This window comes from Sardina pilchardus, chromosome 9, assembly GCF_963854185.1.
Source record: "Sardina pilchardus chromosome 9, fSarPil1.1, whole genome shotgun sequence".
Lineage (NCBI taxonomy): Eukaryota > Metazoa > Chordata > Actinopteri > Clupeiformes > Clupeidae > Sardina > Sardina pilchardus.
In genome coordinates, this window is record NC_085002.1 from 12,403,784 (window position 1) to 12,426,604 (window position 22,821).

At 45.2% G+C, this 22,821-nt stretch overlaps 1 protein-coding gene across 1 annotated transcript in view; it reads left to right on the plus strand.

Annotated features, from left to right (window-relative positions):
* The window catches only part of col2a1b (collagen, type II, alpha 1b), a 140,510-nt gene that overhangs the window by 85,331 nt on the left and 32,358 nt on the right, over positions 1 to 22,821 (plus strand). Inside the window, exons 3-10 of the mRNA XM_062544951.1 lie at positions 12,416 to 12,625; positions 13,998 to 14,014; positions 14,429 to 14,461; positions 15,674 to 15,706; positions 15,845 to 15,898; positions 18,507 to 18,608; positions 19,373 to 19,450; positions 21,837 to 21,881. Coding sequence (XP_062400935.1) covers positions 12,416 to 12,625; positions 13,998 to 14,014; positions 14,429 to 14,461; positions 15,674 to 15,706; positions 15,845 to 15,898; positions 18,507 to 18,608; positions 19,373 to 19,450; positions 21,837 to 21,881 — 572 coding nt within the window. The remainder of the gene's footprint in view (positions 1 to 12,415; positions 12,626 to 13,997; positions 14,015 to 14,428; positions 14,462 to 15,673; positions 15,707 to 15,844; positions 15,899 to 18,506; positions 18,609 to 19,372; positions 19,451 to 21,836; positions 21,882 to 22,821) is intronic.

Below are 22,821 nucleotides of genomic sequence, written 5' to 3' on the forward strand. Positions count from 1 at the left end.
TAATTAACAGGACAGAACTACATTTTACAAAAAGGACTTCCAAGGGACAGGAGCTCTGCTTGATGACCGCTCTTCATTTACTACCCGGGAGGACTTCTTCTCCTCGTCGATCTTTCCGTAGAGATCAGAGCTGGTGTGTGTGTGGATGCCGTCAGCTCTTTTTGCCTCTGACCACAGTGCCAGCCCTGCTGAATGATGTTTAGTGCAAAGGTTAAAAGGCCGTAGCGAGCAGATGTGGTGTGCAGGTGCTGGAGCAAGAAGGCTGCCCAGTCGCTTCATGGTTACTTTAAGCCGGGCGCGTTTTTGCTAACCTAGCGGCCCGACACCGCTCACATTCACAGCCTGGAGCTCAGCGGCAGGACCGGCCTCAGAAGAAGCCACTGAAACAGGCGTTTAGGTGATCGTTGTACAGCAAGAAGAAAAGCTCACTTGCTTCCCGGTGAAAAACCTGGTTCAAGATGGCTGGATGTCGGGGTATTGATGTCCCAAACAGCTACCGGGAAACCAGACATTCATTCCTGTAAAGAGCGCATGTCTCCAGCCTCCTCAGCGAGGCAGAGTTTCAGAGGAGTCGGAGCTGATGGGCTTAGCAGACACCCACTGAACACACAGCCGAAAACCCTAAAAAAAAAAAAATTTAAAGAATGTGATCAGTCTGAGAGGAGAGAGGATCACAATGAGGGTGATTTTTCTTTGTCAGTGCTTCAGGTGTCGCGTTTCATTTTCATGTTATTGTTTTTTTTTCTTTGTTTCCTTTCTCTGTCTTTGCCGTTTGGACCTGTCTCTGAGATTAGAAATTGTAATAGCTTGCCAAAATGATGACAATTATGAAATTGAGTTAGGAAAATGACATGCATCATTGATGATGATGTTTGTGCAATGTATAAACAAGCCAATCTGTTTTGTTTTGTCTGGTGACCAAAGATTTACTTTATTCTGACAATATAATTGAATTGTGGTAATGTCAAATGGTCAGTTATTTTGTACTCTATTCTGAGTTTGGGTGGATTTTCAATTATTTGTAATACAGTAGTTTAGGCAACTGGGTTCCTGAATGCCATTAATGCATGGCCTCCAGAATCTTTTGATGGACGTCCCGCTTGGGATTTCGCATAATATGGTATTTATTTCAACTTTAACACAGACAAAATTTCCATCCACCATCGCTCCCCTAGTCCTCTGTCCTCTTTTCTCTTCCAATCTCTCACTCTTTATCTCTCTCCTTCCTTCCCTCTCTCTCTCTCTCTCTCTCTCTCTCTTTCTCACTCTCTCTCCCTCTCTCTCCCACTCTCTCACAGGCCACACTGATGTGTCTGGAAGAGCAACAATAACATGTGCCTGGACTGTTGAAACTCTAGCCTGCCAGAGATTTTGACTGCTCTGCTAGTCCCCCACCCCCTTCACTCTCAAATATTTCCATGGCCAAAAAAATGCTGCTAGAAAATAGCTCTTTCTCCTCACTCTCCCTCTTCTCTTGGTAGATTTTCAGGGTTGTTGCGTCATGATCATCGTAGCTCACCGATTCTTATTTAAAACCTCACCTATTTTTTAATAAAAATGCTGCCAAAATATCCCTGGTTACTCTCTGAGCACTCACTTTTAGGAAATATGTAAATAAGTAAAACAATATCAAGTGCAGTTGAAGATACTGTATCTTCGCTTTCAATATATTTTTCTTGGGTATGTTTGAGTAGTACTCGATTTTCAAAAGGTGAATTATCCAACTCAGCATGTAGCACTTCCTGGGATTCCCATGCATTGCATGCATAACTCCTTCAAGCCTGCTTTTTTAAGACCATCCGACAGTTGTGTGTGAACTGTCCGCCATTTAAACAGCCTAGTCTCCCTGAGAGCCATCCATTGACCTGGGCAAATATGATACAATGGTGTTGTTGACTGATGTGCTCACAGCCTGAGAGAGAAAGGAGCGCTGAGCGGCTGAGGTTGACAACTGTGTTGATGGATCATGACCCAATGCTTTTATTTGTAAATCTGATTACTATACTGGCATACATTACAATGGACACTTTTTGTGCGTATAAGAAGAACTTACAGTATCAAGTGTATTTATAGATTATTTCACTTTTTCAATATTGTGGAGTGGGGAAACTACTTTGCACTTGGTTCTCCGACTGATACTTGTAGAACTTAAGTGTCTATTCCTGATTTTCACTGTTCTCAAAGACTCTTTGTGTGCTTTTGTCGGACAGAAGTCAATTCCGCCAGTCCGTTTGTAGTCCATAAAGACCTGTGGATGATTAGAGTGGACCTGTGAATTGTTTATGTGGGTTAATGACTCTGGGTTAATGCCTGTGGGACTGTCTGATGTAGCCCTGCTGTCTACCCTGGCCTGGCACTCAAAGAGCAGAGAAGGACCAAAGGCATTCTGACCAGAAGATGAGGGACTCAGGGACGTACTGATTCCTCCAGCCACAGCATCAGGCCAGCAGGTGATGTCATGCCTGTCCTCATTTCAGTGGCAGTGTCAGATGGCTGAAGTCAAAGGGGTCTTAACCTCCCTCCTCTCCTCTGTCTTTCTTTCTTTCTTTCTCTCTCTCTTTCTTTCTCTCTCTATCCCTCTCCCTCTCACACACTCTCTCTTTCTCTCTGTCATCATCTGTTCCCTCCCTCCTGCCCCTCTCTCCTGTGCATTCCTTCACCCACCCACCTACTTACCTTCACTTTCCACCTCCACTCCCCCCCTCTCTGCCTTTCCCTACGTCTCTGCACTCACCGCAATCTCCTCTCCAGTTCTGCACCTCCTGTTTCTCCATTTTGTCCTATTTTGTCCTGTCTATTGCACAATTCATACATCTATGAAGCAGTTTTCTATTACTTCTCTCTTAGACTGCTGTTAGACCACCTTTCTTGTCTCACCAGCAGTCACATAAACACACACATAGGTCTCACCACATACTTTTTCCCACCACTGTGACAGTGCACCCCCCCCCTCTCCCATAACCCCCCCTCCCACACACACACACACACACACACACCCCAACCTCTCCTCGCTCCCATACTCTCCCACACTTCTCCTCGAGTCCCTCGGTCTCGTACGTAAACGCTCCCCCCACCCTGTGATTGCCTTTCCAGACAGACGCAAATTCTAGCTCTGTGCCCCCACATCTCCTGATCCATAGCTTTTCCACTAAGCTGCGCTTGGAAGGCATTTTGTGCTTTCGTGTGTTCCACCTCTGCAGAGAGCGTTTCCCTGTCCAATATGGCTCCAACCTGCAAAATAATCTCCAGTCGTTGGTGGAAAAATGTCTGTATTGTTCAACAATTAGACGTTAAATTTATATCTTAAATCCAGCCATTCGTAGAGTAGCGTTGAAGCCAACCCCTGCATACTGTAAGACCGACGAAGTCGACAAAGTTGTCACGAGGTGGCGTGTACTTGCACGCCGCTCATTGCTCGCTCTCCTGTGAGTGCGTTTGGCTTTGCTCGATGTTCCCTACCAGCAGGGCCTCGGTCACCTTTCACCTGCGGCCCTGCCGGAGCGAGGGCGGAGCTGTCTGGTCTGCTCTGCTCGAGTCTGAGCGCGCTCGGGAAAAATCCGGCGAGAGGAAGCTGAGCCCCTCGTGTCCTACCGCGCGGCCCGGTCTCGCACGCGGCCCGCCGCACAAAGGGAGGACTTGTCCGGGGCTCCGCGGTGGGCCCTGCAGATATTTACACATTATCTCTGCGTTTCATTGATGTGAGGGGGAGTGGAAGGGGACGGGGGAGGATCGGAAATATGAACGAACACGCCGGAGTCTCCGCGGCTCTCAGAAGGGTGTCAGTCCCAAGAAAGCGGGCTTCAAAGAGGTTTCTTCAAAGGGATGTGATCCCTGCGCACAGTCAAACAGTGCATACACAAACACGGGCTCTGTCTGTCTGTCTGTCCGTCTCCCACTTCCTCTCTCGTCCTCTCTCTCTTTAACACACGCCAACACAGACAACAAATGTGCACACTCACCGGCGCATGTTGCTTTTTGACATTTCACCAGAGCTCAGTTAGTTAGTTTTGGAAAATGTTTGAAATTGGATAGCACACCAGGTCCCGAAGCTAAATGACAAGCCTCTAGATTCAAAGATGTCCAGGAACAGAGTGACTGCAAATTGAAGGTTTGTATTTCTGGACCCTGGGCTAGAGACTTTTTAATAATAAGCCTCAATGTCACAAAAGAAAGACTTGATCCTATGTTTTTCACTTTGCTAAAGATAGCCGTGCACTGGACTGCTTTCGTACACTTAAAAACACGAGCGCAGAAACATTCCAAACTTGTTCAAAGGGAAAGCAGCCTCAATTTACATAGCTTTAGTCTCCATCCATTTCAAAGCACTGCTCTATTGAATTCCATTCGAACTGTGTATCTCCTGAATCTCAGAGGTTTTTAAATTTAGATCGACTCCAATCATCGAATGTAATCAAATGCGAGTTTGGCACACACATGCCTGTACAGAGGAGCCACCAAAAATATGCCTTTACGCAGCCAAACAAGAGGCAACAGCTGTTTCTGTTGCCAATAAAGTGTGTGTGCGTGTGGGGTTAGGTGAAAGGCCGGAGTTCAGAGGTCAAGGGGCTGAGGAGCCTCATGAGGTGAACGCACCGGACGAGAGAGCTCCTCTGTGTCTATATTTAGAGAACACTGTGTAAAGTTAGAGAGTCCCGAGATCCGAGCGTCTGTCAGTCAGTACACAGAGGGGCAATTGGGGCAAATGATTTATGCTGGAGGTGGTGGGTAGTAGAATAGAGTTGGAGCTACATCTGACACACGGGGGGCCGCCTTACCACAGTGACCACGGCCCTGCAGAATTAGCCTCGCTCAGTTGACTACGGGCTGCGTTTCCTATTTCCAGAGCCCGGCCGTGCGGGTGATTCCGCGCAGCAGCAGCAGCAGCGGCGGCACACTTGTGCCCAGTCGGGAGAGGGAGAGGTGTGGTCACAGGGCCAGGGGGGAGGGAAGGGGACAATTGTCTGTTGCGTCAGAGGCCATTTAGGACGAGTCCTCCCCAGAGGCGCGTCCAAGAGGCCGGTCTGGTCGGAGGAGATGTGTTATTATGTGGAGGAGGCCTCGTGTCGTACATGCGCTGGCTGTTGGGTCTTGTACCTACAGCAGAGCAGTCAACTGTTTCTTTCTCTGCTTAGTTAGTCCCTTCCCATAAGATGGCCAGGCAAAACACTTTTTGTGTTCTGACAACAACTCGGCCACTTTTTGTTGTCATTTGATTGTTTTATTGCATGTTACGGAATGTGTTTCTTTCCCTCCCTGTAAACGGCTAAATATGTTTCTTTCCTTACACTTCAGAGAGACAACTTAATTACAGAGTGAAATGCATAAACAATTTATAACGATTTCTAAGAACAACTTGGAAGACGAGCATTCACAGTTCTTTCACCATCTATGAGACTTACAACAGAGTGAAGTGAAAGAGCGTACAGTAGTTTGACCTATAATTTACCATGTTGTGCCTTTGGCATAGATTTGACTTTGAGTCCTTTTATGACCCGAAGGACTTCTGTGAAAGACGATTTCTTCTGTGAATTGTTTCTTTTCAATTACTTCTGCTGAGCTAATCACTCAGAGCTCGGGGTGAACAGAGACTGACCTCGCGGCCCCTCACACGCAGGGCAGCCCACCAGAGCACTGCGATAACAGCCACAGGTCAGGCTGTGTGTGTGTGTGTGTGTCAGTGTGAGTGTGTGTGTGTGTGTGTGTGTGTGTGTGTGTCTCTCTCTCTCTCTGTGTGTGTGTGTGTGTGTGTGTGTGTGTGTGTGTGTGTGTGTGTGTGTGTGTGTGTGTGTGTGTGTGTGTGTGTGTGTGTCATCCCACCCCAGGCACTCGACAGGACAGTAAAAGCACCCAATCGGAAGTTACACAATTAGGCAAAGAACAACAACGTGTTCATCAAATGAATGACTTGTTCTCCGCTTAGTAGTCATATTGTTTTATGATTAATCAATAATAATGACGGTTATGTTATTAATCAATAATGATGATTATTAATCAATATGATGATTTATATGTAGCCAAAAAGAGGAGATAGTTAAATACTGGATTTCAGGATCAGATATCAGATAAGTATCCCTCTTTCCATAATGCAAATGAGGTATTTTTGTTAATCTCGCCTATTTCATAAATATTATTATTATTAAAAATGAGTGTGTGTGTTCTACAGTGACACTGGCATTCATCTCGATGGTGACTTCCCCAATGGGTGCACTAGGACTTTGCGGACTTCCTTGCTGTCTGCACAGGCCTCTCCATAATTCTGACTGAAACAGATGAGTGCGGATTGGGTGGGGCCTAAGCCTAGTCGATCACACCGACGGCCAGACGAGAGGGAGAACAGGGGGTGGGGAACCGCCAGAGGTGTTTTCTTTTTTCCTTCATCGGAGAGAAAACCGTTCGTATTAACTCGAGGAATGTCAGCAGGAATTTTGGACCCATCAAGCAAAACCGGATGAACACACAGCGTGCCCTCGGCCAGCTTCCGGGTCACTATATCATGTCATGCAGGCCATCTGACCAGCCGCCATCCACATAGTTTGATGTGTAATGATGACACCCGTGGTGCTGGGAAAAAACGAAAAAAAATCTGGATGAGGATTTCACTATTAACTGAAACCCGAGCAGCACACCTCTCGTCCAGGCTCCTTCCATGGACGCGGCCCGGGCGAGAGAATGTTTGACTGTAGCGGCGACTGCTTCAGGTCCAGCAGATAGAAACCTGATGCTCCTGAGATGAGATGTTGGAAGCACTCGCACAAAGTCCTGAGGTGCACGGGGGAACATATGACATCAGTTCTAGGCTTGAAGCCTCCATCTGGAAAGGAACAGGTTGAGTTTTTTTTCCCCCAGGACAGGTGTGGGAGAGAGCGTTAGAGGAACATTTATCTGGACTGCACAGCACCGCTGTTTGGTACAGAGAGTTGTTGGGGGTGGTTCAGGCGTTTCATAAGAATTTCAGGGTTTTTTGTGGAAAAGTAAAACAATGTATAACTCCAATTTAACTTAATGGCTTTGGTTGGATGGTTTTGTGTAAGCCAGTCTATTGAGATAAAACTAGGGCCTGATATGAGGGTTTAAAACAGGGCATCCAAGCATCTCATGTCACTGACAGCCTTTTCAACTGATCAAAAAACTGCTGAGGATGCTTCTTGGCAATGGCATCCCAGTAGGTATCCCGTAGTGGAACAGATGAGATATACTGTAGCATCCAAATAGTGGCAATGTATCTTCACTCCATCAATCAGCGGTACCGATTGTCTTCATTCACATTAGTCCATTGGTTATGTGAATTTGATGAAGGGCTGCCCAAAGCTCTCTAGACTAAAGCGTTCGTTCCCACTTCCAGAACTTCACATTCCCATGCCCACCACAATCCAGGTTTTATAGAGGCACTCTTGGCCAGCTTATCTCATCCAAAAGAATGACAGCCTTTCTGGCAAACCAGGTGAGGCTACCTGGCTCCACCCTGTGTGCATGGCCCTCCCATATTATCCTCATATGATCGGCCAATCAGAATACTTCAGGAGCCCATCATGTCATGTCAGGAAGGGTTTAGTTGTGGAAGTGGAATTTAAAAACAAGAAATATTGGAGTTTATAAATCATCTTGAATATTGACAACCCTGAAACTGAACTAATTGATTGAAAAATGGCAAACCATGGTTTGCTTCTACACCATTTGTCAAATCAAACTAATTTGATTAAGGAAATCATTATATTATAGGATAATAATATCCAACATGGCCTTGACTTAGAGATCAAATGTATCACAGATAGCCTACATTATGTTAACATCCAGGTTTAGCTACCAGCCAAGACAAGTAATGGTCTTATAAGTGATCAGTTATGTATTGCCCACACTAACGAGAGCAAATACACAATCACAATGCCTACTTGCTCTCAAACCAACACATCTAGTTGCATAGCAAAGGAGAATGACAGTTCAACTGTTTCTAAACAGTTTAAGATTATTCGTATCAACTTTTCTACCTAAAAAAATGGACACTATTGGAACCCAATGGCACAAAATGACACTCGAGCATTCTGCATCAACAGGTAGCGTTGAGTTTTCCAGCTTCCAACTTAACTGCACAACAGCCCTGTTTGTCACCGAACTACGTGCAAGGCACCCGTGGGCAGTTTGCAATGACACAGTGCCAAGTACCCAAGGTAAAAGCGACCGGCATGCAGTGATGGCAATTAAAGACATCACAAGCGTCAACCTGGCATGTGCAGGAAGAAGATAGTGACAATAATAAAAGTGATTTAATGTGGCAATGTTATGGTCACAAAAACGCCGGTATGCTTAGCGGGCGCACAAGCGGTCGTGAGAGGGGGAGGGTTGAATGGGTTGGTGAGAAAGAAAAAAAAGTGAAACTTTTTGGGTACCCCTTTTCAGTAGCGCGTAGAAGGAGGGGTTTCGGGAGAGTGGGACTTCTAAGACAGAATGGGAGGGAAGCAGGATTCGGATTTCAGCTTGACAGGGGGCAGGGGCCGGACTGATATTTGGGAATATACGAAGTTCCATTGAAAGCAGTGGAGACATAAAACTGCAGTACCTGGCCTGAAGCGGTCGGTACTGAGTTTCTGCAGGGGCCCGGCGTTGGATTCCCCGTCGTTTCTGGAAGGTTGACTGTATGGTTCGCTTCAGTCACTGGGAAAACACACACTAAAACAGCGAGCCGCGTCTGCTCCCTTCGCCCGTCTTTTTTTCTCCCCCAAAAGCCCTGCATGTCTAATATTTAGACATGTTCAGCTTTATGGATTCCAGGACTTTATTGCTACTTGTAGCAACAGTCGCTCTATTAGCCGTTGTCAGATGTCAGGAGGAGGATGACCGTAAGTTCCAACCTAACTTTTCTCACAGATTTCAATTGGTTTAAAAATTGGTTCTCAATGAAAAAAAGGCAACGCAGAGACAGGTTCTTGTGGAGATCTCTCAAACTCGAAATGTGCAGTTCTTTCTCTCAGGTGTTCTGACATACGATAGCCTAGGCTACATTGAGATGTGAGAGTATTTTTTTCTCAGTTTATTAGGGCCGATTATTTTCTGGTCTGTAGTAATTATCTGAGAAGAGCACTGACATGATTTGACATTTGTAGCTCAATTATTTGAGCTGTTCCTTTGAAATTAATTTATTTAGGCTATTGCTTTTTGGATCTATTCTGAGACAGCCAGGAGCGATCTGATTGGCTTGCTAAGACTTGCTGAGTAGATTTCAGGATTCTGCCTTGATTATTTCGATATTAAATAGTTTTTGTTATTGTGGGGTATTTCACATACGTCTTAGTGCCATGTCCTTTGATAGTTTTTGAATGCCTACTGGAATCAGATAGATGGTGATAGTGTTTAGCGATCAGGTAATAACTTTTTTGTGCACAAAACTGATGCCGTTTTGCTTGCCAAATGCCCACTGAAATGTCGAGGCAAGTTTGAAGTGTGAGCTGAAATAGTTGAGTTCGTGAAAGATCATGCGATCTTGGATTTAACTGTCTCTCCAGCCCCCAATCCCAAAGTTGCGCAGGACACCTGCGGGCGCTTCGGAGAAATTCCAAAAGAGACTTGCTCTCTCCTTTTCCGTTTTCTTTGAAAGTCAGATACATTTGGTAAAAGTAGACTTTTAAAGCGAGAGGTGGTCAGGCTCTAGGGCCTTCCGTGAAAAGAGTTCACATTCCACAGCTGTCAGAGGGCATCGGGGCGAATCCAGGCTTGCTAAAGCGCAAAGGTGGACTATAACTAAGATGCCCGGGCATTGGAATAACCCTAAACGCACATATGCTTTTTAACCCAGTCTTGTGGTGCTTCTTCAGGATATTGCATATCAATGGATCTTAAGCCCGTTTATTGGACATGAGAGCATGTTAATTAATAGTAAATAATGATGGCAATTTTTGTTGGTTAATTGAATCGATTAAGTTGATCGATTAGTCTATTTGACGTGATCAGTGGTATAGGGAGAAGGGAATAGACAATGGTGTATTTGGCTGAACCGAGTGTTCCATATGACTTTAGTGTTTCCATCTGTTTTCTAGATCATTCACAGGCTGTGACAGTCAAGGCAAAGAGAGAGAGAAAGATTGTCTGGCTTGGAGACTACTGGAAAAAGTATTATGAAAACAGAAGGGGAGGGGGTATTATTCTAATTCAGCTAAGGGCACATTCTTTTTTGCATAAGGGTTGAGACGTAGCTACTAGCTCCAAATTAAGTGCACAGAGAAAGGGTTTGGGTGGTGGTTTTCTCAGCATAGAGTGAAAAATTTGAGAGAGAGAGAAAAAAGAGAGAGAGAGAGAGACGCGCAATTGCAGGCTCAGGTTACCCTCTCTCTCTCGCGCAGCACAGAGGCCCCTGGACGTACGGCACGTCGCCTTTTCCTGAGCGCTACTGGGGAAAATATTTCAAGGACGTGCTAAGAAGCCCCAAAGAGGCAGGAAGGCACCGACTCTCCTTGTGACCCCAGCCTAGCAGGCTCAAAGGGCAGCTTGCCGTCTCGGAGGCGGCGGAAGTGGTCAAAGGTGCCACACGAACCCCTCTTTTGCCCTGGCACAGAGCAAAATAGCTTCTAAAGCTTGACTGCTGTCGTCCAGCAGGACAGGGATCTTGGAGAAGCCTCGCTCCAAGCAGAGCACTCCAACACCTGTGTTCAATTTGGAGCTTCCCTCCTCCATTTCCCGACGCTCTGAATAAAAAAGTACGGAGGTGAACTAGGAGAGAGCATGCAGAGAATAATTACTAGGCAGGCAAGGGTACAATACAGCCGGTTATACCTGTGTGAACTGTCCTATTTAGAAGCCAAAGTCATAGGCAAGATAACCAAACCATTATTTTAGGCCTGACATTAGAATTTAGCCTATGAGACTAATGTTGGGCATATAGGCCCTTGGAGGCATGATGAAGGCTGTCCATTCTCCATTCTAGTACATGTTTGGAATACCGTCGGACCTATAGGCTATGAGTTCCAGATGAGAGTTTAAAAGTGCCTCTGTTTGGATCAGGTGAGCGCTTGTGAATTGCCCGCTCTGTCCCTTTTTAAGAAAGGCCCCATTCATGGCCACGGGGGTCCGTTAGGTTACCTGGAGCCGGGCCGGCCTCTAAGGTAAACAGAACTACTGTACGCACTCTGTTGATGCTCCCCTCCTCTTCTCAGTGCCCCGTGGCCCACGCCACCTCTCGCGTTTCTGGAACTCCCACAGCCAAAGGCGGGAATGTTTCCATGTGGCAGGTGAGGGTGCCACAGAGAGGATGTGGGCTTTCATGAAAATCAGCACCCCACATACCCCCCTCACCCCCAGCCCCTACACATTCAGGACGGCTTGAGATCTCCTCAAATTGAACTATAGTGGCACCAATAGACAGGACTTAAGTTCTGTCAGATGCCGTTTAAGTTGTCTGTGTTTTTGAGTATCTTAATGCGCTCTTGTACACGTTAAAAAAATACAATGTTTGCCGTTTCCCCTTAATCCACAGAGGTGTCGATTATTTGGTAGGCCTCATGTGCTCATAGCATTAAGAGAGGACACTTATTCCTATAGGTATATATCATAATTCTATTGCCATCTGTGGTTGGGTATGCTAAGTTTAGTTGGCATGAAGTTCATTCACATTAAAATGCCTGACGGAATCCAACGTCACTCTGAACTTGATTACCTTTTGGTGGTGCAACCAGGTGCACACTCGTCCAAGGGAATGTAATGCTTTGCACATTCATTGTACCATGGGTTCATGTAGTTCATGTAGTACAGTGCTTCAGACATGATGACGACAATAGGTACAAGAGGACTTCCTGAGCAAGCCTGGTAGTAAGGAGACATAGAAGTGAATACAGTATTGTCATTCTGGTATTCACTTTGCAGCAGGAGTCTGGACTGTTGTGGTGCTGCCACCATGTGGTGGAAGGTTCAAATTGCAAGGACAGGAACAAGCAGTCCTGCAATTTAGCAATTATCATTCCTCTGACATACTTCAGTGAGGGCATGTTGCAATCAAGACTTGGAAGAAATTATGAACACAAATAAACCCCTTTGTTTTCTTCATAGTTTGTATCATATTTGAGTTTTAGAGACTTAGTTGACAAATGCTTCCTTTCAACATAACGTTAAGAATAACACAGATCACCAGATCAGTTCAAGTTCTTCATCAACAGCACTAGTTTTGGTTGTTCTTTTTTGACCATTAATTACAACAATATTTCAAGTACATTTGAGAAGGTTATATTTTCTGTCATGATATCAATGATTGTGATCATTGCATCTATACATATTTACTATGCATAGAATACAATCATTGAATCTACATATGCAGTGAATGACTGTTGTACATTGTGTCTTTCCCCCCACACACATGCAACCTTGTCCTGAACCCTCTGTGTCCCAATGTGGCACGTACGCACACACACACACACACACACACACACACTCACAGAGGAAGACCCTGGCAGCTGCCTCCAGGAGGGCAGTCGCTATAACGACAAGGACGTGTGGAAGCCGGAGCCTTGCCGCATCTGCGTATGCGACACAGGCACTGTCCTCTGCGACGACATAATCTGCGAGGAGCCCAAAGACTGCCCCAACGCCGAGATCCCATTCGGAGAGTGTTGCCCCATCTGCCCCGAGCAGCCTGCTGCCCCCAGTGGTCGTAATTTATTTATTTCATTCACACATGAATAAATTACCTACCTGAATAAATCCATTTTGTTCCTTCTTGGGGAGTATGGGCAAAAAAAAAAAAATCAAAACAACCTCGCAATGGTCAATGGATGTACACTTCTTTGTGTCATCTTTGAAATTGGAGACTGTTTTTTTTTTTTGTTCCTCACTCTAGAAAAGAACAGATGATTGGCAATCTTAAAGAGAAAATGCAAAGAATGGCACTTCATGCTTACGAGGTTCGCAGAAATGCTGCTTTGACATGATTTTTCCGAGGCTGGTCCACCTTGGGCCCCATCTTGTTTGGATATTATTCTATTCCCAGTATCAGGAACACATGTGGGAATCATTATGGAAATACCTTACTTTACCAGACACTGTGCATTTCAGCAGCAGTCGAGGAGCCCAGCCCTGCACCCCTTAAAAAGGCAGCAGGACTCAAAGGGGAGAAGTATTTGTGTGATAATTTGGCACATTTTTGATGACCTCTCCCATTTTGAGCTCCTCATAGGCATATGATATTTTTGTACTAGGAAGTGTAGATGGAATGGCCGCAAAGAATTTGCAAATCATGTGCAGGCCTTTGAAATTTGTAAATTTGGTAGCTTGGTGAGATTTTTACATTCCTGGTAACAAGACACTGTCACCCCGTCAAAGCAGCATTTTTGAAAGTAGAAGTGCAAATTCTGTATGACTGCTTTTTTAACTGCTTTATGCTGTTCATATTTCTTATAAATGCATTTCAGGTGAATTTGCTTTGCCCACAACTCAGCATATTTCAGATTTAATATTTAATTTAATTCCATGAATATAAGTCAGGCAACTAAATGCATTAATATTATCCATAGCTCTAAAACTGACTTCTAATATTGTTTTTCATCTATAAGATGTATGCTTATGTCATGTTATCTATGTTGATCTTGCTAACAGGATACATATACATGCCATCTTTATACACAAGCCATATACTGTACATGATTTGTAACTCATGACCATATGTACATTCAGGTCACCTGACCCCTTAAAATATAGAATAGAACAGCTGATAGCAGACACTTTTTACTACTGCTTTGCCTTTGTCTTTGGCTTTCTGCTGTTTCCCATGGAGATGGTGCTCAAACACTTTCAGGTTCAATGGGCTATCGGTGACGGGTTCCTCATGGTTGCAGGCCGCATCCTTTTGCACTGTCCCTCTAGTGTCTATAAGCCTCAAAGAAAGCCTTCTGAGTTAGGCCACAGTCAGTCTCGGACAAGGGGACGAGACGGTGGTGTTGATGTTTCCACGTAATGGTGCGCTGTACTAATACATGTTATCCTCTTCTCCTTCCTCTTCTTGATGACCCTGTCGGACTTAACAGGTGTACCAGGTGCAAAGGTGAGCATCCCTGAGAAAGAGGACACCTTTTGTGGATGTTATTGTCCTCTGAGATAAAATTAGATGTCGGCTTGGCCTAGTCACTCAAATAAACAAGCCAACATCTTGTTTTCATGGATTACGCTAAGTGATAGTTTGGAATGTCTGGCAGTATCAAGCTGACATAATTAAAGGACAAGCAAGTCTACTGACATTAGACTACATTTGTGCTATGGATTTACTGCATCCATATAGTTTTTCCATATATATCTGCTGTTTTATTATTGTTGTTATCATAATATATGGATGATCTCTTTGTAGTTTGTGTTATCTTGAATAATAATTCTTAAAAATGGAGCAGTAAGTAGGCTTCTGATTTGTATGTGTGTTGGCTTTGCTTGATTTGCTAATGTCTCTCTCCATATTTCTCAACAGGGACAGAAAGGTGAACCCGGAGATATCACAGATGTAAGTTCACATAATCTAACCCAGAAATCACTCTGCTGCTTTAATGGGTTTGTGGTGATTAGATTAGATCTATTAGTCGATATCTGGATAGATGACTCAGCGATTTTTTTGCTTATGGCAGCAGATTTTATTTAATGCAGTGTTGCAATTTGGTGTGTGTATGTGTGTGTGTGTGTGTGCGTGTGCGTGTGCGTGTACGTGTGCGTGTGTGTGTGTGCATGTGTGTGTCTCGACAAGTGGTTTTGTGAGTGTGACCGTGTGTGTCTGGTTTGGTCTTGTTTGTGTGTGTGTGTGTACATGTGCGACTGTGAGTGTGAGAGTGATTGTGTGTGCCAGGGCGGTAGTGTGTGTGTGTGTGTGTGTGTGTCTTTATGTGATTAGATGGGAATTGAGAGCAGCAGAGCCTTAGCTGCTCCATTAGGTTGGGTAGGCCACACAGGGCAGGCGGTCGGCCAAGCCAAACAAAGCCCACACTCTCAGCACCAGAGAGAGACTGAGTAGGAGAGAGAGAGAGAGAGAGAGAGAGAGAGAGAGAGAGAGAGAGAGAATGAGAGAGATTAAATAAATGAAAAGGAGAGACTGAGTAGGAGAGAGAGAGAATGAGAATGAGAAAGAGAGACTAAATAAATGAAAAAGAGAGACTGAGTAGGAGAGTGAGAGAGAGAGAGACTAAATAAATGAAAGAGAGAGAGACTGTAAGAGAGAGGGAGACAGACTGAGTAAAATAGAGAGAAAGAGAGAGACTGAGTAAAAGAGAGAGAGGTAAAAGAGAGAGAGATAATAACTAAGACAGAGAGAATTAATAGAGGAGAGATAGAATTAAAGTGAAGGATAGAGAAAGAAAGAAAGAAAGAAAGAAAGAAAGAAGGAAAGAAAGAAGAACTGGCCTGACTGTGCCAAGCACATGGAAAGAGTTTAGCTGGTCCTTAGTGGATAGCTATCATTTCCTCACCCAGTAAATAGCACTGCATTGTTTATGGCTGGGTGTTCGTCAACACAGCAATTAACCTCGGAAGCTATTAAATGAACATCTAAGAGCACAGGGCAGAATAAAGGTCTCATTCTAAACACTCGGCCCGTGAGGATTTATACTTATGTCATGCTTCATCAACTGTGTTGACACCACTGAAAACCCCAACCCTGATCTTTTAAGTTGATTAATTAAGTATTTGTGTTTTTTTTCTTCTTCTTGTTCTTCTTTTCTACTTTCAGGTGGTAGGACCAAGAGGACCTGGAGGACCCATGGTAGGTTGAATACATTTATTTCTATTTTTGGAAGCCTCTTAAAAATGTATGTGTCTCCGAAATGGCCAAGTTTGTTTTTGAAATGAACTGTCTGGTTTTTTTGTGTGAGCGCTAAACAGTCTCCGACTCTCTTCACAGGGACCCTCAGGAGAACAGGGCCCACGTGGAGACAGGGGAGACAAGGGAGAGAAGGTGAGCGCTGTTTCCAATGTTTCGCTTTTGATCTCCTCCATGTCACACCTATGCTCTGTCTGGCTGTGACAGGATGCCCCTGCTTTGGGCTCTGTGTCCGTTCAGTCAGCCTGCTCTACGTGGCTTCAAGGGATCCTCACTCTGTGTGTGTGTGTGTATGTGTGTGTGTATGTATGGGTGTGTGTGTGTAGGGAGAGGGAGGGGGTAGGGGGAAAGAGTGTTCTCCCCACGTGCTGTTTCCATTAGGCTGTGTGGTCTGCCATAAGCACAGGTTCGTGCAGCAGATGTGTGAGCGGCAATAACACACCCACACACTCACACACAGGCTCTCACACACACATACACACAAAGTCTTTTGGCTGCCAATGAAGACCACATTCAATCAGTGTGTGAAATCAGTGTAGCTGCATTAAGATGCTTTGATCACTGTGATCATTTTATAGCTTTTGAATGCATGTCAAAATGGCTGTTGGCTGAGATGTGGAATAATGTCTACACTCCTGATGAAACGAAGGAGGCCACAGTTGAGAGGACAAAAAAAACAGAAAAATGACACGATGTTGGTCTATTGATAGTGTTCTCTTATTGTAATCATCTTGAGGTTTTCCTTGTGGAGGAAGTTGTTGAGAAAGTTGACAGGGTCTTCTCAACAGTTGCATTGGTAAAGTGTGAACAACAAAAAATAATATTTGATCAAGCTAGTCATCATAAATGTCATGCTTTTTCACACCGTAAGTAATTACAGTACATGCTGTGTTAAACGCTTTAGGGGAATTCTGGAATCTTTATCTCCCTTGGCAATGTGCAGTATTGCAGAGTCTGAAGACTTGATGACAAAGCTACTTGATGTTTATGAACAGACCTCCAGTAGCTATCAGATCACAAAACATGAAAATGCATGAAAATACATGAAAGCGTGTATTCCATGAATATATTCATGCATTAATGCATGAAGCATGTGGTTGTGTTTGGAAGTAAAACGCCTTCACTTTATTCATATTTTGTTGTGGTCTGATGCGAAATGCATTTCATTTTTTGATTTCTCATCAATCTATGCTCAAAGTGACAGAGCGAAAATTGCATTTTAGACTTTTCGCAAATGTATTCAAATGGAAAAACCCACAGTGAAAGATAGGATATATCACACTGACAAGTATTCAGAGCCTTTGGTATGCTGTGATACTTGACATTAAGCTCAGGTGCTACCTTTTTCAGTTGACATACTGTGAGATGTTTGAGACCTGTGATAAATCCAATTCACTGAACACGGAAAGGCACAAAACCTGCCTCTATAAGGTCTCAAGGTTGAGAATGCTTTTCATTTGCAGAAAGCACTAGGTCAAAGGTATGGCCTGCAGAGCGCAGAGACTGAATTTTGTTGAGGCACAAATCAGAGGAAGGTTATAAAAAACCTCCACTGCTTTAAAGGCTCCCAGCAGCACAGTAACCTTCAGAAACTTTAAATGGAAGACGTTTGGAACAGCTAAGACACTTCCTAGAGCTGAATGTGAGCTGATTGTCCAGCCAAACTGAGCAATCCAGGAAAAAAGGGTCTTGGTAAGAGATGAGATTAAGAACCTGATTGCCAACCTGGCTGAGTCACTCCACTCCACTCCACTCCACAGGCATTGTGGCCAGATAGAACGCATCTCAACAGAGAAGAGCCCACTTGGAGTTTGCAAACAAAACACCTAAAATACTTCCAGATTGTGGGAAACTATGAAAACTGAACAGAGTTAAGTACAGAGATATCCTGTAGGAAAACTGCTCCAGAAAATGCAAGACCTCAGTTGGCTTGAAGGTTTGCCTTCTACTATTACAGGAGAGTGACAGGAAGCACAGAGCAAAGACAATGAACGAGTTGCTCTGAATATTTGTAGCCTAGAGGCAGAGCTCTGACTTGAACCCAATCAAACATCTCTGGAGAGACCTGAAAATGGCGGTCCCCGACAGTTCACATCCAACCTGACAGAGCTGACAGAGCTGAGAGAGAAATGGCAGGCAGTTCCCAGATCCAGGTGTGCAAACCTGTTGCATCATACTCAAAATGTCTCAAGGGCAAAAGAGCTACCACTGAGTACAGAGTGAAGGATTCTGATTAAATGTCAATGTGATATTTCAACATTTGCAACTGTTTTGAAAATCTAGTGCTTCTAATGATAATGATATTCAGAATATTGGAAATCATTTTTTTTTTTTATCTTGTTTTGTTTTGAAGACCAATTTAAATTTTCAGTACCCAGTTTTATCATTTCACCCACAAAGGAATGATCAAGTTTAGAAATGTTAAAAGAACAAACCACTCGATAAGTCATTTTGAAGAAAAATCTTGTTAATCACCCTACAATTTAAGGAAATTCTTGTTTAGATTCATATATTTTATTGTAAATTATTACATTGACATTGAGTACCCCGAAAGGAAAGATGTTAGCCCACCTTTTGAACAGAACTTCCAAAATGATGCCAATTATTAGGATGTCTTGTCTTCAGTCAAACTGAAATGTGCTCAGCTGCAAGCAAAGAATGACCTCCTAGCTCTTGTGCTGCTGCTGCCATTGCTAATCGTTCTGTCCTTTTATTTAATCTTCTCTCCCCTTCTGTGTTTCAGGGATCTCTCGGCCCCCGTGGCAGAGATGGCGAGCCTGGCATTCCTGGCAACCCCGGACCCCCTGGACCCCCAGGACCAAATGGACCCCCTGGACTTGGCGGAGTAAGTACCCAGAAATCCGCTGAGAAAGGCAAAAAAAAAAAAAAAAAACGAGAGAGAAATTCCTGCATGCTTCCTTGGGTCCTCTAAGTGGGGATGCCAATCCATTTGCTCTTCAGGTCCAAACAAGTACCAAACCCAGTACATTAGCACTTTGTGAAGTTCTTTTAAGAAGTCAGACTCCTTCTGCACAGGTAGAGTATAACTAGTGTTAGAGATCAAGCCTCTGGGAAAGAGCCATTTGCAAGGGTTGTGTTTGTCGAACTGAGGTGGGAAGATGAGGGGAGAGTTAGGACTGGGGTGATTGGGGTTACAGTTGGTGGTATTTTGTCCTGATGAGAACAGAGAAAAGAGCAGAGCGCTTGGGACGGCAGGGGGTAGAAAGATAGACGGGGCACTGGGGAGGGGGCTCAAGGAAACACAAGAGGATCCTTTGTTGAGCAGGAAAATGAAAACTCTTCCCGTGATCCCTGAGCTCACAAACTCAACTCGAAAGCAGTATTTTTAGCCAGAGGAGTGGAATTTGATCTTATAAGGCTCTGCTGACAGACAGAATGTTAATTATGAGAAAGTTGACAATGAAAATACATCTGTTGACATTTACCTGTTAAAGTAAGGACCGCACATTGCTTGATTTGCATTTAAGAAATCTATCATACCAGACCGCCAAAGTATGGAGTGCCGTGGTCCACTAGAGGGAGCAGTAGCTGGCAGTTATTCTAGCGGCTTTTTAGAGGAAAGCTAATCACGTTGTTCCTCTTTTGCAGAACTTTGCTGCTCAGATGGCTGGTGGTTTTGATGAGAAGTCTGGTGGTGCCCAGATGGGAGTGATGCAAGGACCTATGGTAAGAAATCAGACCTGCTTCCTCATCAATTTATTCACGATTTATACCGTTTTCATACAGGAAGAAACATCCTTCTTCCTTTCTTTTCCCATTGAAAAAAATCTAAATAATCTGACTAGAAAATCTAGCACCCTCCAGTGTCCGGATTAGATTCATATTGTCACGTGTCACAAAACTCATACTTGTGCCATGGACAGTGTGGCGAGATGAACCGATGAATTAGGTGTCCGCTTTCATCAGGGTCTGGAACTACCCGTGAGCTGGCATACCATGCTCCCTCACTCAAGAGTAATGTGAGCATAGGGAGTTATTTTGGTTCTTTTCACCACAGCCTCGACTCTATTAAGTGCGTTTCGAGACGAGAAAAGAGCCTATTGCAGAGCAGTCGTGTGGTTCCATGTTGTTTATTTTCTTCTCCGGAGGCTGCGGTGTCGAGAGATGCCTCCCTGATTTCATCCCCATGCCAAGGATCCGCACGTCTAGTCTTTCCACAGGCAGGCGGACGGACCAGCCATTTTGGAAGAAATAAAGAAATGAAACTGGCGATGCCAGCTGCACTGATATGCACCCTTGCACGTCTCCCTCACAATGTGTCCTTTGACGCGAGCCAAGGTGTATGTCCCCATCATCAGGCCATATGCCCACAGTAACCTAAGCACTACCTCCCTCCCCCCCCAAAACCACCACAGCCATCACCCTCCCCCCCCCCCCCCCCCCCCACAACTGGTGCACACAGAGACCTATTGAGAGGCCAGTCTCAGTGCATGGTGGGTAAATAATGCTGGCATGAAAAGCTGACTTTCATTACCACCACCAACCCCAACCACCCCCTCTAACCCCCCCACTCCCCCCTCCTCCTGACTTCCCCCTGGAATGCCGTGCCACGGTTGCCACCCGGACGTTTTCTTTGGACGCCACATGGAATTCCTGCCACGGCAATCGAGCGCACAGAGTGGCGAGTGTGATGCTCAGTGAAGGAGCCTCAGTGAGAGAAATATTGACACAGACTCCGCCACCATATTGAGAGCCACCTACACCCACCCCCCCCCCCCCCCAGCAACCAACAAGTGGGAAGTCTTTAAAGATTCCATGGCAAGAGAAGGACTGTTTTTACCTCCAGGGGGAACTGCTGGATGAATGAATGCAGTTTTTTTTCTCCCCTTCATCATTTGCTTCATTTTCTTCTCTCCTGGCTCGGTTTCAGTTGAGCGAGCCAAGGGCACCTTAATGATTTTTTTATTTTTTTTTGGCGGTGTGGGGGCGGAGTGAAATCTGCCTCATCAACCAGGCCATGAATGCGAGAGATATCCCTTGGCTGAGTGATGAGACGCACTGAGCCAGACGAAGGATTATTTCACTGGATTACGCTGTCATGTTATCCCTGTCGAAAGACTCACGCTCGGAGGCGATTCAAGGAAGGACCGGCCACGCCGGAACGCAACAATGCAGACGGCGCGTGTGTTACAGCAGGCCGTGTGTGTTCAGCTCAGGTGGATTGTAGACGCTGGCGGAGGGGAGTTCTCACGGCAGGCTGCTCCCTCAAGGACTCCGGTAACTGTCTGTTGTGATGACGGTCCGTGGCGTCTCACTCATCCGACGCGTCGCAGGGCGCGCACTTAGGAGGGGACTGGAGTCACCGAGGGGTCACGCCTCCTCCACTTCAATCTCCACGGCACGGGGACACAGGGAAGGAGAAGAGGATGGGGGGAAAGAGAGAGAGAGAGATGAAGTGATGGAAAGGGTGAAGTGAAGAGGAAAAGGAGATCATGAGGTTAAGTGAAAGAGAGAGAGAGAGAGAGAGAGAGAGAGATGGCAAACAGCCAAAGATACAGTCTGTGTGTGTGCGTGCATATGTGTGTGCGTGCGCGTGCGTGCATGTGCATGCGTGTGAATGTGTGTATGCAGGCGCGTGTGTGTGTGTGTGTGCGCACGTGTGTGTATATGTGTGTGTGTGTGTGTGTGTGTGTGTGTGTGTGTGCGTGTGAATGTGTGTGTATATTAGTGAAAAACAGCTAGCTGGAGTGAGTGCCTGAGTGCTGCTGCGGAATTCCTAACGATTTACGGCCGCCGCAGGGCAGCGCTGGGCAGCTCACTCACTGGAGAGAGAGAGAGAGAGAGAGAGAGAGAGAGAGAGAGAGAGAGAGAGAGAGAGAGAGCTTACCTCTCCTCTCCTCTCCTCTCCTCCTCTCTCAGCTCTCCCTCTCCCCCTCTCCTCTCCTCCTTTTGGACGTGAAGAATTAGTCAATAAACAGCCAGAGAGAGCTGGGCCCATTCGCAAATGACTGCACTGCGCCATGCAGGTGAAGTCAAACAGTCTGCGGTTTATGCAGTTTGGTATATGCATCACTGTCAGGTTTCTCATCGTTTTTCTCTCTTTTCTACTCAGGGCCCAATGGGACCCAGAGGACCACCCGGCCCCAGCGGATCTCCCGTAAGTACTGTATGCTCATAAAAGCCGTAAAAAGAGCTGGAAAAGTGAGCCTTCTTGTGTTACTGTCCATGCAAATCGCAGAGGTAGACACAGCCGTTTGTGCGTTCAGTCTACATGAAAGAATAGCTGTTCATCAAAGTGTAGTCTCCGTTGACAGGCAAAAGCCATATATTTGTTCCCCTTGGATAAAGATGTATGCGCGAGCAACAAAAAGAGCATCGTTTAGACAAGAAAACACCCACACGCAGACAGAAAAATCACACACACACACACACACACACACACACACACACATGCAGAGCGTTATGTCTTCATATATTGGGGCTGATTTCCGGAGGTAGAAGTGGCACCAAATACTTTTATCTTGCAGCTGCTGGCTGCAGGGCTTTTTCCCCCCACTGCAGACATGCAACACCTGACAATTTACCTTTCATAGGGCTCAAACACACACACACACACACACACACACACACACACACACACACACACACACACACACACACACTCACACACACAGAACCCTCATCTCTGTAAGCTCTTGGGGCTGTTCTTAAGTAGCAGGTATAGCCAAATGGCCTGTCTGAACATGACGTTGAGCCGAAGAGAGCAGAATGTAGGAGCCGGCGAACACCTTCTAATTATTACACTGAGCGCTGCTGCAGACAAGTGATTTAATCATCACACATCAGCAGACACTATGCAGCCTCTCTCAAAGGTTATTTTCATTTTATTTGTGAATTCAAAAATCCATCACCAAAACTTTACTGCACCGTGTACATTGACAAAACAGGTCTTATCTTTATGGTTTGGTTTGTCGATTTGTATCACTGTGTCAAGGTGTGTCTGTGTAGGAGAAAAATATGTACTTGTGTGCCCCTCACTGTCAGTCCCGATCCTCACACATCCTGACAGGCAACGTCGGGCTGACCTGACTACAGCG